The 14908-nt window shown below is 39.6% G+C and overlaps 1 protein-coding gene across 1 annotated transcript; it reads right to left on the bottom strand.

Annotated features, from left to right (window-relative positions):
• Positions 1-1401: 1401 nt before the first annotated feature.
• tars3 (threonyl-tRNA synthetase 3) lies at positions 1402-14644 on the bottom strand. Its single transcript, XM_085158775.1, has 19 exons — positions 14311-14644; positions 13956-14042; positions 13659-13846; positions 13345-13468; positions 12983-13107; positions 10754-10871; positions 10605-10669; positions 10382-10460; positions 9476-9622; positions 8465-8563; positions 6048-6214; positions 5782-5944; positions 5495-5632; positions 5002-5079; positions 4788-4888; positions 4214-4318; positions 3471-3543; positions 3228-3342; positions 1402-1943 (listed from the first exon to the last, which is right to left on the bottom strand). The coding sequence occupies exons 1-19, from the start codon at positions 14632-14634 to the stop codon at positions 1795-1797; spliced, it is 2445 nt and encodes an 814-aa protein (XP_085014901.1). The 5' UTR covers positions 14635-14644; the 3' UTR covers positions 1402-1794.
• Between the last annotated feature and the right edge of the window lie 264 nt (positions 14645-14908).

Consider the following 14908-nt stretch of genomic DNA (forward strand, 5'->3'; position numbering starts at 1 on the left):
TTAAAGGTTAGGCAATAGGAAAAAAAGACTAATAATAATAATAATAATAATAATAATAAGAAGAAGAAGAAGAAGAAGAAGAAGAAGAAGAAGAAGAAGAAGAAGAAGAAGAAGAAGAAGAAGAAGAAGAAGAAGAAGAAGAAGAAGAGCCACTTTAATGTAAAAAAAAAAAAAAAAAAAGCAAAAAGCAAAACTATTATCAGGTTCTTTGGTTATTTAGTTAAAGTTAAAGTTGAACATGCAACGGAAATCATATTAAATTTCATATATATATATATATATATATAGAGAGAGAGAGAGAGAGAGAGAGAGAGAGAGAGAGAGAGAGAGTGTTTGATAGAGGACTGCATTAGTTTAATCCTTTACCCATGACAAAATACATTGCATATTAATGGCATTCCATAAATGCAGGACATTTTCTGCCAACCCATGAATTTGAAAATCTTGAAAAAGAATTTGAAAAAAGTCAGTCCTCTTTGAACTGTGTCAATGTGTCCAATTTAAGTGACCCTGTTATGTATATTACTAAAAGCAGACAAATTAATTTCAAGGTTTGCTGCCTTTATTTATACATCTACATTTTATTATTCAAAAGTCTCTGGAATTACACTGCTAGTATCCTTTTCTAAGAAAATACAAATACTAGGACCGATTTGCAGTCCTGTTACCAACCGTATAAAACAAACATTAAAAAACATCACATTTATATCATAATCTATAAAGAAATCCAGCCATTTTAACTTCAACCTTGTTCCTGCATCATATCGATAAAGTAAAAACAAGCCTTGAAATAGTTACAGTAATCTTCAAAACTAACTGATCTTGTGACCTTAGTGTAAAACTAGAATAAAACTAAAGCTAAACAGAAATGTGAGATCATAAGTTTGAACCTTTCCCATTAAGATTGATGCAGCAAAAATCTTTCCCGTCTTTATCGTGCTACCCCTGGTGCATGTTTTAGCAACAACATTTTGGTCCGTTCTGTTTTATAAATTCTTAACCTTTTATGGAAATCCCCTTTCTGGCGAGTCTATCACGTTGTTCTGCATGCTGTGAGTTGTTAGAAAACAGTGGGTAAAACCATGGGTAAAATAAATTTTACCACCTGACACTGTGGTATGTTCCTGATTTGTTATTACATGCTGTATGAGGAGCTGGCTCAGTCTTGCTTATTACACAATAACAGGTGGAATTCCCATTATTGCCACCTATTAATCTTCAGGCTTCATTCCAAAGCAACAGCATGATCAATAGTTATTACTTTGGAACAAATAAACTGATGAAGCATAAAAAGTAAAAGAAAATTAACAAAAATGTGAAGACTGTCTCTACAAAATAAACCTATTGTAGTTTGTCATGATATCAAACTCTACTTAAAGATTAACATCTTCTGTTGTGAAAATAAAGAAACAAAACACCCACATTTGGAGAATTTTTTTTAATTATTATTCCTGAATTTCCAGGCAGAGGCAGATCTTGGTGAAAATAGATTAGTGTAAAATTCACACAACTTTCATGTCACTGTCTTCACGTCATTTCCTTAAGTTATTGAGTAACTTTTCTTGAGATACACTTAGATTACCTTGACATAATTTCAAACCCACGCTACCTACAAACAGTTTTCCCCCGTTCACTGACGATCACAAGAGCACTGCAGAGTAGTTGTGCAGGCCCAGTCATTACATCCACTTACAGAGTATCAGTTTATTTTGTCTGCACTTTCCCAAAAACCATCTTGTGTCCCTTGTTGCTGTTTCATGTTTGACGTATTAAAATCCAAGCTGTGTGCCTAGATCAGAACTCCTCTTCTGCATTTTGACAGCGAGACTGTTTGAGCAGGGTCAGGCGTGCCATCACCTCGGACACCGCTAGTTCTCCGTGGACTTTGTTGTCCCTTGTGCGCACATTGACACTGTTAGTCATCTTCTCCTTCTCTCCAACCACTGCCAAGACACAAGACAACAACAACTTTACACGGGCCAAGTTTCACCACACACTCCCACTTTGCGTGCTGAATTTGTCAGCTGTTGGTGGTTAACCAGCTTGGAGGTCTGTTTGGCTTATAATCAGTCAATTAAGAATGTTTATTTTGATGACTTTGACAGATTTTCCTTTATTCTCTTCCTTCACTACATCCAAAAATCTTCTGTGACACACCTCTTTTCTCCTTCCTGTTAGCTCCATATTCAAACACCCTTTGATAATGTATCCACTATCCCTCCTCTGAGAATGTCCAAATCATCTTAACCTTCAATCTTTAACTTTCTTTCCAAACCGTTCAATTTGAGCTGTTCCTTTGTTGTACACATTTCTAATCTTGTCCATCCTGGTCACTCCCACTTGAAATCTTGACTCTACTGCTTCCAGCTTAACTTCCCATCTTTTTTTTTAGGGCCATCATCTCCAAACCACACAAAAAATGGCAGCTCTCACTAACATCTTGTAAACATATCCTTCCACAAATCACCCCTGACCCTCGACTCCCTCAACTCTGCCAGCACTTTCTTCTTCACTTGTATTATGTATTGTCCATTGCTTTGAATAGTTGACCCTAGATATTTAAACCCATCCCCCTTCACTACCTCTACTTTCCTTGCATCTTTACTGTTACAAAGGTCAAACTCCTGCCTGACCTCATTTGATAAAATGTCCATCACCAATAACAACAAGAAGGGCCTGAGAGCTGATCCCTGATGTAATCCCACACTCAATCTTAAACACATCTGTCCTACTCCTACTGCACACCTCAACAAGGTCTCACTGTGCTCATACATGCCCTGCACCTCTCTCACATAAGTCTCTAGCACTTGAACAGTAAAGTTTCAGGTATTTTATTTGAATTCTTATCCATTAAGCAGGATCTGATCATCACAAATTCATTCTGAAGCAAGACTATGACCTCAAGCATACTGACAAAGAACCACTTTTCCTGACCAGAAGAACAATGAGTCCTGCAGCAGATGGCCTAGCCCCCACAGGGCTCAGAACCAACATTAGCGATTCAGTTTGGGAAAACATGAAGAGACAGAAGACACTGACACAGCCTAAATCCAAAGAACTGTGGAGAATTTAATTTGTACCGTGTTAAACTATGGACACATCGTTGATAAATAATCCTGATGTATGTACACTACAAATGTACAAGCATCCTCATTTACCCGTTATAGACCACACCTTTGTACAGTTTGCTACTTAATGATCTAACTTGGGGTTTTATTTTTCCTCACCAAGAATGAAGTTATATTGTGCCAGCTGAGCATTGCGGATTTTCTTGTTTAGAAGGCAGCTGGAGTCCAGGTCAGCATCTGCCATAAAACCAGCTTCTGTAAACTGCTTACACACCTGACATGTAGAAATTGTATTTGTTAATGTTCAGTACATTTCAAGAACTTTCCATACTTATTGTCATTAACTACTGCATTACAAGTAAGAAATAATCAGAGACTAAGGCCACAATGGGGAAGTCATACCTTCTTTGCGTAATCCTCACAGGATGGGTTGACAGGCACTAACATCACCTGACGTGGAGAGAGCCACAGAGGCCTGGTGGAGGGTGAAACATGGGTATTACAACTTTCACATAGTGAACAGATAGAAACATGACGAGATCTGTTTCCTCAACAAAAAGGAGCTAAAATCATGATCTGAGGAGGTAAAAATCATGCCATAGTTGGAGAGCTGTTAGCGACAATACAGGTAGAATTTCATAGTAAGCCAAGATGCCTACAATAATTATAAAGACCAAAACTTATTTCTAAATAAAAGACAGATCAAAGCAGTGGGTCATAATAGCACTGTATGTTAGTAGTTTTAGTAGGCCCATTGTGCTTATTGCCATCTCTATTTTGACCTCTAGTAAAATAGTTTTGCATAACTAAAATTGGGCTTCATGAGAACCCCTTTAGATCATCATTTGCCTGAAACAAACAGTTTTAGCTCCTTTGCCTCCTTTTTAGCCAGCTTTCTCCAGATTGGCCCAATCTCACAAATAGCTGGTTTGAACATCAGGTAGGTGGGGCTTCTGGTCTTACAGCCAGATGTGTGCCTGGTATCACCACAGGACAACTGAATGCTTGAAGACTGAACTGCTGGCTCACCAGGACTGCCATTTAAAATTTTAACCTTGTTTAATATGAGCATCCACTATTGTGACAGAAAGTACCAAGAATAATGGGTGTTGAATACAAAAGTAACCAGAAAAACAACACATTACCATTTCCCTGCATAGTTCTCTGTCAGAATGGCAATCATCCTTTCCACTGAGCCTAAAATGGCACGATGGATAATGACTGGTCTGGATTTGTCATCCCCATCTTTTCTGTAATTGTAGCAAAAGAAACAAAAAAATAAAAACACTTATGTTAAATATGGTTGAATAAAAACATTTTATTGATGTATTGTTATACACACACACTGACTTAGCAGCTCAAACTGGTTTTAATGTCAAGCACTTTATTATTAACCCTGCAATCATTCTAACACCTTCCCATTGTCTTTCCATAGACAATATTTTTCTGACACAGATGTCTATACAAGTATAAACACCATTTATCCATGCACTGCCTGCTGTCTATTGCTACACAGCACGTGTATAATTTTCCCCATGGTGCGTATATTAATTGAAGTTCCCTGTGAGTCTATAGCCTGCCACCTGCACAATGAGTTCAGATTTGCATACAGCAGCACAGGCTGAGACATCTTATCCAGGAGGGGCTTAATGCGTAATCCTTGGCGCTGTAAAGCACACAGACTCAGCAGTGTGTCAATATTTTTATTAGGTGACTCACCCCACAAAGGTCAGATTGAAGCGGATGGGCAGCTGGAAGTCCAGCTGAATGGTTGCACACTGGTGGTAACGTCCAATAGCATCTTTGATCTTAATGTCAATCTGCAATAGCACAGAAAGAATTATACTTCTTTCCAGACCACAGAAGGAGATTCAAACTGAGCAGATAAGATAAGAAGATAAAAGAAAATGAAATAAAAAGATTGATTCAGAACCTTGGGTCCATAAAAAGCACCGTCACCAGGGTTCAGTCTCCATGGCTCTCCAAACTCATTCAGGCTGTTTTCCAATTGCTGTCAAGTATGAGGTAGAGGTTAGCATGTACTTTAAACAATACAAGACAATTTACTGTAAATCACACCAAGTAGAACTACAGTAAAGTCCATACTTGGGCATAGAGTTCAGTTTTAATTGGTGCTCTTATGCAATTTACAGCTGGACACTCGAAGGAATCAAGCCAAGAAAATGAGTAATGTCTTTTATTGACAACACACCACCCACAGAAAATCATGAAACTTCACAGATTTGACACTACTACTGCATAATTACATGGCAGGAGACCGATACTATCATCCAGAGTAGTTCTGTGTCAACATGAGCTTTTATTTGTTTAAATCTCTGCTATCCCTTTAGATTTATAATTCAGTAGTTGGATTTCCTTTTTTCACACGTTTAACTACTTAAACTGTGACTCATGACACAGTTTACCTTCTCAGCTTGATTCCACACAGCAATGTCACCCAAATACTTGTCTGGGCGAGTGGAGAGGTGAAGCTGGAATGAGAATCCAAATACATCGTAAACACAGCGGAGGAAGTCCAGACAGCCCTTCATCTCTGACTCGATCTGTTTGAAAAAATATATATACACATATGACTCAGCATTTAGGAAATGACTCATAATAAGCAGGTACATGTTTTTAAAAGATGTTTTTCACATCTTGTTAGAAGCAAAAAACATCCCACAGAAATGTTAAAAACTACTGATGTTGTGACCTGATCCATTGTGCAGAAAATGTGAGCGTCATCTTGCTGGAAACGGCGCACTCTGGTCAGCCCGGTTAGTGTTCCTGACAACTCGTTTCTGTGTAGGACCCCAAAATCTGCCAGCCTCAGCGGAAGCTCTCGCCATGAGCGAGGCCTGTGGCTGAACATCAGACTGCAGGAAAACCAAATTAAAATTACCAGTAGTGTGTGTGTTTGATATACAAATCTGAGAAGGAAAAAATATAATATTTCTTTCCTGAGAGCTCCACATTTACCAGTGCCCGGGGCAGTTCATTGGCTTCAGAGCAAATATGTCATCTTCCACGGGGAAGGAGAACATATTTTCGCTGTAGTGCTGCCAGTGGCCAGATGTCTCCCACAGTTTGCTGTTATAAATGTTGGGGGAGGCTACTTCCTGAAAGCCTCTTCTCCAGTACTCATCCTAGAAAAACAACAAACCACATTGGCTAAACACACCATTTAGGCTGCACAGGTACTCAACTGAATCATGACTTCTGGCGTGCAACCTTAAGCTGCAACAATGGAAATCACATTGTGTGGGCTGTATTTATCCATTTGTTGCCATTAAGCAAAACATTTAACAGGCTTTTGAGCTGTTTAGCAGCCAACAGTACAAAGACACTAACTGGAAGAATTTCTGTGAATATCAAAAAGGATTTTGCTGAAAAAGAAAATGCTTGCTCACTCAGCTTTCCTCAGTATTATTTACCAGAAAATGGAGAATTTCAAAACCTGGAAATAAATGAGTGCATGTACTGAAATACTCATGACACTTCAGTCAAAGTCAGCACTTGTTGTCTATAAATCTGAGCTGGGTTCCCAGCAAAGTAACTTCTGACTATTAAATGTTTTGGTGAGATCTTGGAAATGGAAATGCATAGCATGCTGGTATAATTTTCTCTGCAGTTTTAACAGATATAAGTGATGTGATAATGATCTTACACCCTGTCTGTGCAATGTATGAGTTTGTCTTGGCATGGCTTGGTTTGGGGGTGTGTGCTGCGAAAGTCTTCAAGATGTTAGCATGTCTTTCCAAATACACCACAGAGACAAGTTCCTGTAGAGTCAGTGAACTTGTCTGAGCAGTTGAAGTTGCGCTGAAATCTGAAGACTGAACTTTAAAGACCTTTTGAGAACTTCCAAATGTAGAGAATCTGCAGCTTCACAAGTACTATGAATTTTCCTACTTTGACAACATGTGCAGAGAGGACTGGATACAGCTATTATCTTCAACTAAATGTACAACCCCAATTCCAAAATGTTGGGAAGCTGTGTAAAATTTAAACAAAATATAGTTGGTTGTACAATGTAGAAACTGAGAAAACGTACCACTTTCAAAAAAAGATACTGTCTCATTTTGAATTTGATGGTATGAACATGCCTCAGTCCCTTGCATACAGAGAAGTTTCCAGACTAACAGACTCAATCTTCTGATGATATTATGCGCTGCAGATTAGATACTCAAAGTCTTTGCAATTTGTTGTTGGAGAAAATCATTTTGAAATTGTTTACTTCTGAGGAACTCTGTCGCTCCAAGATTCTCTTACTGTTGTCAGTTAACTAGTTGCAAAATATTCACCCAGCTCTTTTTTGACCACTTTGTTTCCCCACCTTTTGACACTTGTTGCTCAAATTTAAATTGAGCAAATATTTTTCATGAAATAGTAAGAAGTCTCAATTTAACAATTGGATATGTCATCAATGATATATTGTGAATACAATTCGGGCTTGCAAAAGACTGTATTCTATTTTTATTTGCATTTCACACAGCTTCCCAAAATGTTTAGAATTCAGTTTATGTACCATTCAGTTTGACCTATATTTAAGTAAAAAGGCCTTCATAAGGACCAGGCCACATTTCAGATTATGCACAGGGGTCAGGGTCCAACCAAAGTTTTCTGAAGCTCTGAGGTATGATGAACGATGAACAAGCTGAACAAGCTGAACAAAACTTTTCATAGACACACACATCAGATGTTCTCTGTTGCAGACACACATGACACATGTTCACATGTGAGTGTTTTATCTGTTGCATGATTAATGAGATGTTTGTGTGACCAAAGAGTTAATAAAAGGCTGCAGGGGAGGCTGGCTCTTTGGAGTTGTCTGGGACCAGGTGAGGAGCTTGCAACTCCAAGACCCTGGTCCAATCTGCTCCTCAAGTTAAAATGAATCGAGTTCTATCTTGCTTTGTTCATGGGAATAAGTCTCTAAACCAGCGGGGCCTGCGGAGTGCAGACCTAACAGTTACGCTACTTATTTTTGAGCTTCTGTGATTGGAAAAGTCACAGCGAGTGGTCTGCAAGCCATTGAGAAGGCAATCATGATTGCTACTCTGAAAATGCAAAGCACAGTCCTCGTGGACTGTAAAATGATTGTAAGGGTTTCTGTGGTTCAGTAAAGTCCTTCCAACCAAAACTTTACTGAGACAAACGATCCTAAAAGTCGACTCAGTGTAATATGAAAACAATGTATATATGAATACTCTGGATCTGAGGCATACAATTATACACAAACAGTAATGATCCAAGCATTGACCTTAAACACTGCTTCACATCTACTGAGCTTGTACTACTGATATTCAGTTAATATTATCTGAATGTTCCTAAAACATTTTCTCAGAATGATACAGATATTTGAGATAAAATAAGCATTTAGCTGCATCTCCTACCCTGATGAATTCTGTCAGTGTGTTGTAGATGTAAGCTCCCCGTGGCATGAAGAAACAACTGCCTGGGCTGAGATCATGGAAGAAGAAGAGCTCTTGGTCCTGTGAAGCAGACAATTTTAAAAATGATTTCATATCATCATTATCTGCAGGTACAGCCAGCAATAAACTCCATGCACAGCAGAGAGTGCTCCAATCATCACACACATCAGACCATCTGTCAGTGAATGACTGACCACAACCTAACAAGAGAACAGAATAAACTTTTATCAAAAAGACTTAAGACACAATTTAATCACTATGGTAAGCATTGTTAAATCCAATTGAATAAATATTGTATTAATTAATTAGAAAAATGCCACCGAACACCGTTTTTAAACACAACATGTCACTTTTGCCACCTCCCTCCAACTGGCTTTGACAGCCTTATAGCTTGTGTTTAATATGGAAACTGCGTTGTAATAAGTGCTGATTGAGGTGTTGCCGTCTGTGTCTCCCATGCTGGGTAACCAGCTGGGGCGCTCTGATGACTCACTCACACTTGTTCCGAATGTGCCAATGTGAGGAAACACAGTGCCCTCAGCTGGTACATAGCAGCAACAGGCGATCTGGTTTTCAAGTGAAAAACCTCACATTCGATCAGTCTTGTATGGCACTCAAAATATAGAGAAGCTGAGAAATCGGTTTGGCAATGAGTTCTGCTTGCTGGATTATATAACAAGAGAACTCCTCTTCAACCTCTCAAATAAATGCATTTCATTTCCCGGGATGCATGTTTGATGTGCATGTTTACAGTTTATGGTTGTAGTGTTGGTCCAGGTTTGTTTCAGTGTTTTGACACATCTATAGAACCAAACTAGTGAAGGAGACCTTTTACAAAAACCTCAAAGTGGATCTGTTTGCCATCACATTACATAATTACAAATTAAATTGCACTTTGTACTGGGTTTAGGATTTGGTTTTAGGCCCGAGTCAACTAGGCACGCTAAAACACTACTGCCTACAATGACTCACTTTTCCAATCTTGCGATGGTCTCTGTTCTTGGCCTCCTCCTGAAAACGTTCCCATTCCTTCAACATCTTTGAGTCTGGGAAGGATATCCCATAGAGCCTCTGCAGAGTCTCCATGTCAGAGCGTCCCTCCCAGTAGGTGGAAGAGTTCTGATGACAGAATAAAAAATGCTTTTTGACTCAGTTTGTTAGGTGCTTAAGCCTATTGTGAGGCTTAAGCACCTTATTGTTTTCAACATTTTGAAAAATCCCTAAGGTTTGCATACAAGTAATCCCTCCAAATCTTTGGTGTCAGACAGGATTTTTTCCTACTTTGCACCTAAATGGTGCATTCCATATTCCCAGTTGGAATTTGATTCTAAAACGCCCTCTCAAGTCCAATTTCCTACTCAGAAAGTCAGAGCAGACTCAGCAGCCCAGAGTTATCAAGCCAAGATGGCAGGACTGACCATAAAGGGTAGTAAAACTGTAAAACGTTTAATCTATACTGTCACTGTCATTTATTTGTGACTTACCCAGAGCATTGATCAGGTTCTATCTACGAATGTGCAGCAGCACCATTGTGGTGCATTGCTCTACCTTACTAAGAACCAAAACAAACTTGATTTTCCTCGCTTTTTTCTGGAATCCGCTAACAAGTTCTGACATCCCAGTTCCAAAGTATCTGGAACACAGCATCAGTGTGATGCTGTAGAGAGGGTGTATTCTTGCTATAGTCATCTTGGGCACAGAGATTTTGCTGTTAAAACCTTCTGTTTTTTTAAAAAACTGAATTAGATGAAAACGGGCTTAAAGGGAAAGGCTTGTTTGCTTACAGTGTTTGATCTCAGACAATCTCAGATCTTAACTGTGCATCATGTAAAGATACTCCACTAGAGCCCAAGAACAAAAATATGGAGTTGGAAATACCTTGTAGATCTTCATGGCCTTGATCTTGCCTGTATGTCTGACATGTGGACCTCTGCACAGGTCAATCAAGGGTCCACATCTATCAAAGAATTGTGACTTAGCATTAGCATTACAAGAAAAAAAAAAACCTTTAAAAATAATAACAGTAACACAGTGGACATTTCAAAAACACAGCATCAGAATATAAAATATATACAATTAAAGTTAAAAATAAACATCTTACCTATAGACTGTAGTAGTTGGGGTGGTGACTTTCTCATTGAGAATGCGGCATTTAAATTTGTTGTACTGGAAGATGGAAACGGTTGGGGTTAGTAAGATGTATAAGTCTAAGCAGAAGCAGAAGACACCAGTCTTACCTCTTTCACTCACCTTAAACATTTTTAGTAGTGTCTCCTTGCTGACTTCAAGTCTCTCAAAGGGCTGTTTTTCCTTCACCACAGCTTTACATAAAGCTTCCAGGTCCCCAAACTCCATGCTGGACACACCCCTGGAAACAGCAAACATATTAAAAAGGACTCAAGGGGAAGGGACAGCCAACTGGCACAGTAATCTGGATGACATGTGGGTCAAAATCAAAACCCAAGAAGTAGAAACCATCACAGCTCACATCAAGTCAGTAGATCTTATAGATCTTATCGGGTGGCTGTAGCTCAGGTGGTAGAGCAGGTCATCTACTGATCGGAAGGTTGGTGGTTCGATCCCTGGCTTCCCCAGTCTGCATGCCAAATATCCTTGGGCAAGATACTAACCCCAAATTGCTCTCCGATGCATCCATCGGAGTATGAATGTGTGTGAATGTTAGTTAGAAAAGCACTTAGAAAAATGTGCTTGTGCGAATGGGTGTGAATGGGTGAATGTACAAGTTGTGTACAGCGCTTTGAGTGCTCAGAAAGAGTAGAAAAGCGCTATATAAGAACCAGTCCATAGATGGGAAAATTAAGTTCATCTGGGAAGATACAAAGGACTCCTCGATGTGCACATTGAGGAGAATGCATTGAGGAGTGCAGCATTGAAGTTTACCAGAAACTTGGGATGCACCGATACCGATACTGGTATCGGGTATCGGGGCCGATACTGTAAAATGTGCATGTACTCATACTCGTAAAAGTTAACCGATACCATGAACCGATACTAGCTTATTTCATAAATCAGAGGGTGGCTTGTCATTTTTGTTGTAGTTTTTTAGATTGGACACTAGGGGGACATCCCCTAGAGACAGTGCCAATAGTTCAGTGATATTTTGTTAAATTACAATGTGGACACTCTGCAATAATTTAACAGAAGTGCTTATTTTTCACTTGAAATTTTTTTGTGGTAATTTTTATTAAGATATTATTATTATCGGCAGAGAATAAAATAAAACCTGTCTTCCAATTCATTGCATTTGTGTGTGTGTGTGTTAGAAGTATCGGTTTTTGTACTCTGTATCTGCAAGTACTCAGATCCAAGTATCGGTATCGTATCGGTTTGAAAAAATTGCTATCGTTGCATCCCTACCAGAAACCCACCTCTGGAACATAAACTTTGAGTAATCAGGACCCTGCAAAACCAGGCAGAAAACGTTTCCTCTAAGCCAGAAGGGAAAATGAAGGAAAACACACATGTAAAGAAACGTCTTAAACCATGTGGTTATCCCAACTGTTTTTTCATCAAATAGGCAAAGATGCACAGTAAACAAAGGCAGATATTAACTATGGAGAAACAGAAACAACATTGTCATCCATTATGTAGCAGGTTTATCAGACAGGCTCATGAGAATCTTCTCCAAGCACAACATCCCAGTGTACTTCAGACACAGCCACATACTCAGACAAAAACAGGTTCATCCCAAGGACAAAACACCCAAATACATACTAAACAACATAGTGTATACGCTGTGCAGTGCAGCAAGGAGTGCTCAGACCTCTACATTGGAGAAACCAAACAGCCACTCTATAAACACATGGCACAACAAGAAGAGCCACCTCAACAGGACAAGACTCAGCTGTACATCTGCATCTGAAGGATAAAGATCACTCCTTTGAGGATGCCAATGTTTTCATTTTGGACAAAGACAGATGTTGTAAAAGGAGTGAAAGAAGCCATCTATGTCCACTGTGAACAACCATCCTTGAACAGAGGGGGTGGCTTATGACACCAACTGCCTGCAACCTATAATCCAGTTTTGAGATCCCTTCCCAGACGCTCACTCACATCTAGTGTCAATTGATCTCAATAAGTCACATGATAGGGTGAGGCAAGGTCTCACAGTGGTTTCACCTGAAACCTCTGCTGATAATGACCCACACCTTGGTTCATGTGATTAGGCACATGATCAATACTGGGTCAACAATCCTCTTAAGGGACAACTCCCAATAGCGCTTAAAATCTGGAACTCTCCACCAACTGGTCTTAGAACCGAAGATTAAGATTAAGGGACTCAATGTTAGTCAAGTCTGACATGAGGATGCTGTGGATCACCAGTCTATAATAAAAATCTCAAATGCATACACATGAATTAATGCCAGAATGCCATACCAGAACATTCAAACTCAAATACAAAAAAAATAAAATAAAATGTATGGAAATATTGAGCTATTAATGGCAATACTTGCTCACTTTTGTCCATCCAGGAACATGTCGTAGTAGAAACCATTTTCTATGGGAGGTCCATAACATAAACAACCCCCATAAAAGCGCTCCATTGCCTCCCCCAGGATGTGAGCACTGGAATGCCAGTACACCTAGGGATTAAATAACATTAACATTATTCTTGTGAGAAAAAAAAGTAGTTACAGTAACTCAGTGTATGTTTATGGATGCCCTCACAAGTTTGTTTTGTACAATACTGAAAATATTTAAGAATAAAATTCATTGAATGATATCAGGAACTGATTTGCAGTGCATTTATGTTGTGTCCCACCAAATTCTGTATTTACAAACAATATTAAAATATTATTGACAGCTTTAAGAGTACTCACAGCCTGAGCGTCCTCATTGTCAAAGCGCAAGATCTCAAGTGAGCAGTCCTGCTCAAGAGGCCTGTCCAGATCCCACAGTTCCCCATTTACCCGAGAAATCACAGCATTGTCAGCAAGACCCTGACTGAAAGACAAATGCAAATCTGTGTCAGTGGTTTCTCTCATTATGATAAAGCATGAGAATTAAGAATATTTGCAGAAAAAAAGCATAAAGAACACAGAGGCAACATTCTCTGTTGTTATTATTAGTAAATACCCACATTAAGTAACACAATTATTAGCTGATCATTAGTGATGAAATCAGTGGTACTAACCTGATATTACAGGCCAGCTGATATGGAGTAGTGACCCAAGCTTTGCCCTCCACCTTTCTCCCATCTGGGAGCTCCACTGTAATGGGCTTACTGCCTGCAGCTTTTTTTGACTGCAGGGCATCGCTCTCTCTCTTTAGTTCCTCATAAAGACTGAGACGCTCTGCAATGTATTCAGGCCAGGGATTCAGCTGAAGCAGATAAAAAATAAAATAAAAACAATCGAAGTTAAGAAATTGTCCACACTTTAGTATCAGCGTTTGGATGAACAGGATAACTTGCAGGTCCTGTGATCAGCACCTCTTTCATGCCTCCATCTCCTTGCACCTTGTCGTGTTTCTTCTCTTTCTTGTTCCCATCACCTGTTTTTGTACTCACAGTTGCCACCTGTTAATCAGAAAAGAGTGTGCTTCTTCAGACCTGTAATGTCCTCTTATCACGATTTCTGCCAAGCCACATTATCAGCCTATTCACCGCTTAAAGAGCGCAAACACATGGGCTTGACTAGGGTTGCTATTTCTGGAAATGGGGTAGCATAGCTTGCCATTTCACGGGACAGAGGCCCGCTACTCAGAAGGATACAGGACTACTACGGCTCACAGCTTACTCATATTACAAATAAAACGATTTAAACTACACCGGTCTGTATAATTACCTTGTTATTGTCAGCTCGGTTGTTTGTCTGCTGAGGTTTGCTGGTATTTTTCTGCGGAGCTTTGTCACACTTGGCTCCTTGTTGCCTCTTGCCCCGCGCCTCCTCCAGCTCCAACTCCGCCCGAAGACCCCGCCGGAGGTGCAGCAGCCGATACCTGAGCTTCTCATTCTCCATCCGCAGGTTCTCCAGCTCCGGAGACACCACCGCGAGACCTGCGGCGTCTAGACCTTGACCCAGTCCATCCCGGAGCGTGGATATTTCCCTGGTGAGGAGCAAAATTTGCTCCTCCTGAGCGGCCAAACGTGCAGCCAAGCACTCCGCCATCTTTAAATGACCACCAATGACAGCTGAATTCCGGTGAGCTTTTATAGAAAATAAAAGCCTCGACTCCAAATTGTGGTAAAAGGACAAACCAAAAAAACGATCTATCTCTAACCAAATTAGATTTTTATATAGAGTTTTACATGTTTTACATTAATACTAGGGTTAAAAAAAAAGGATTTATTCAGTTTTAAGCAAATCTTTTAACTGCTCTCCTCGAGAAGTGGGTAATATTTTTGTGGGTGTTACAATCCTAATTCCCTAGTATACTAAACCG

The sequence above is a fragment of the Neolamprologus multifasciatus genome, chromosome 1, assembly GCF_963576455.1.
Source record: "Neolamprologus multifasciatus chromosome 1, fNeoMul1.2, whole genome shotgun sequence".
Classification (NCBI taxonomy): Eukaryota; Metazoa; Chordata; class Actinopteri; order Cichliformes; family Cichlidae; genus Neolamprologus; species Neolamprologus multifasciatus.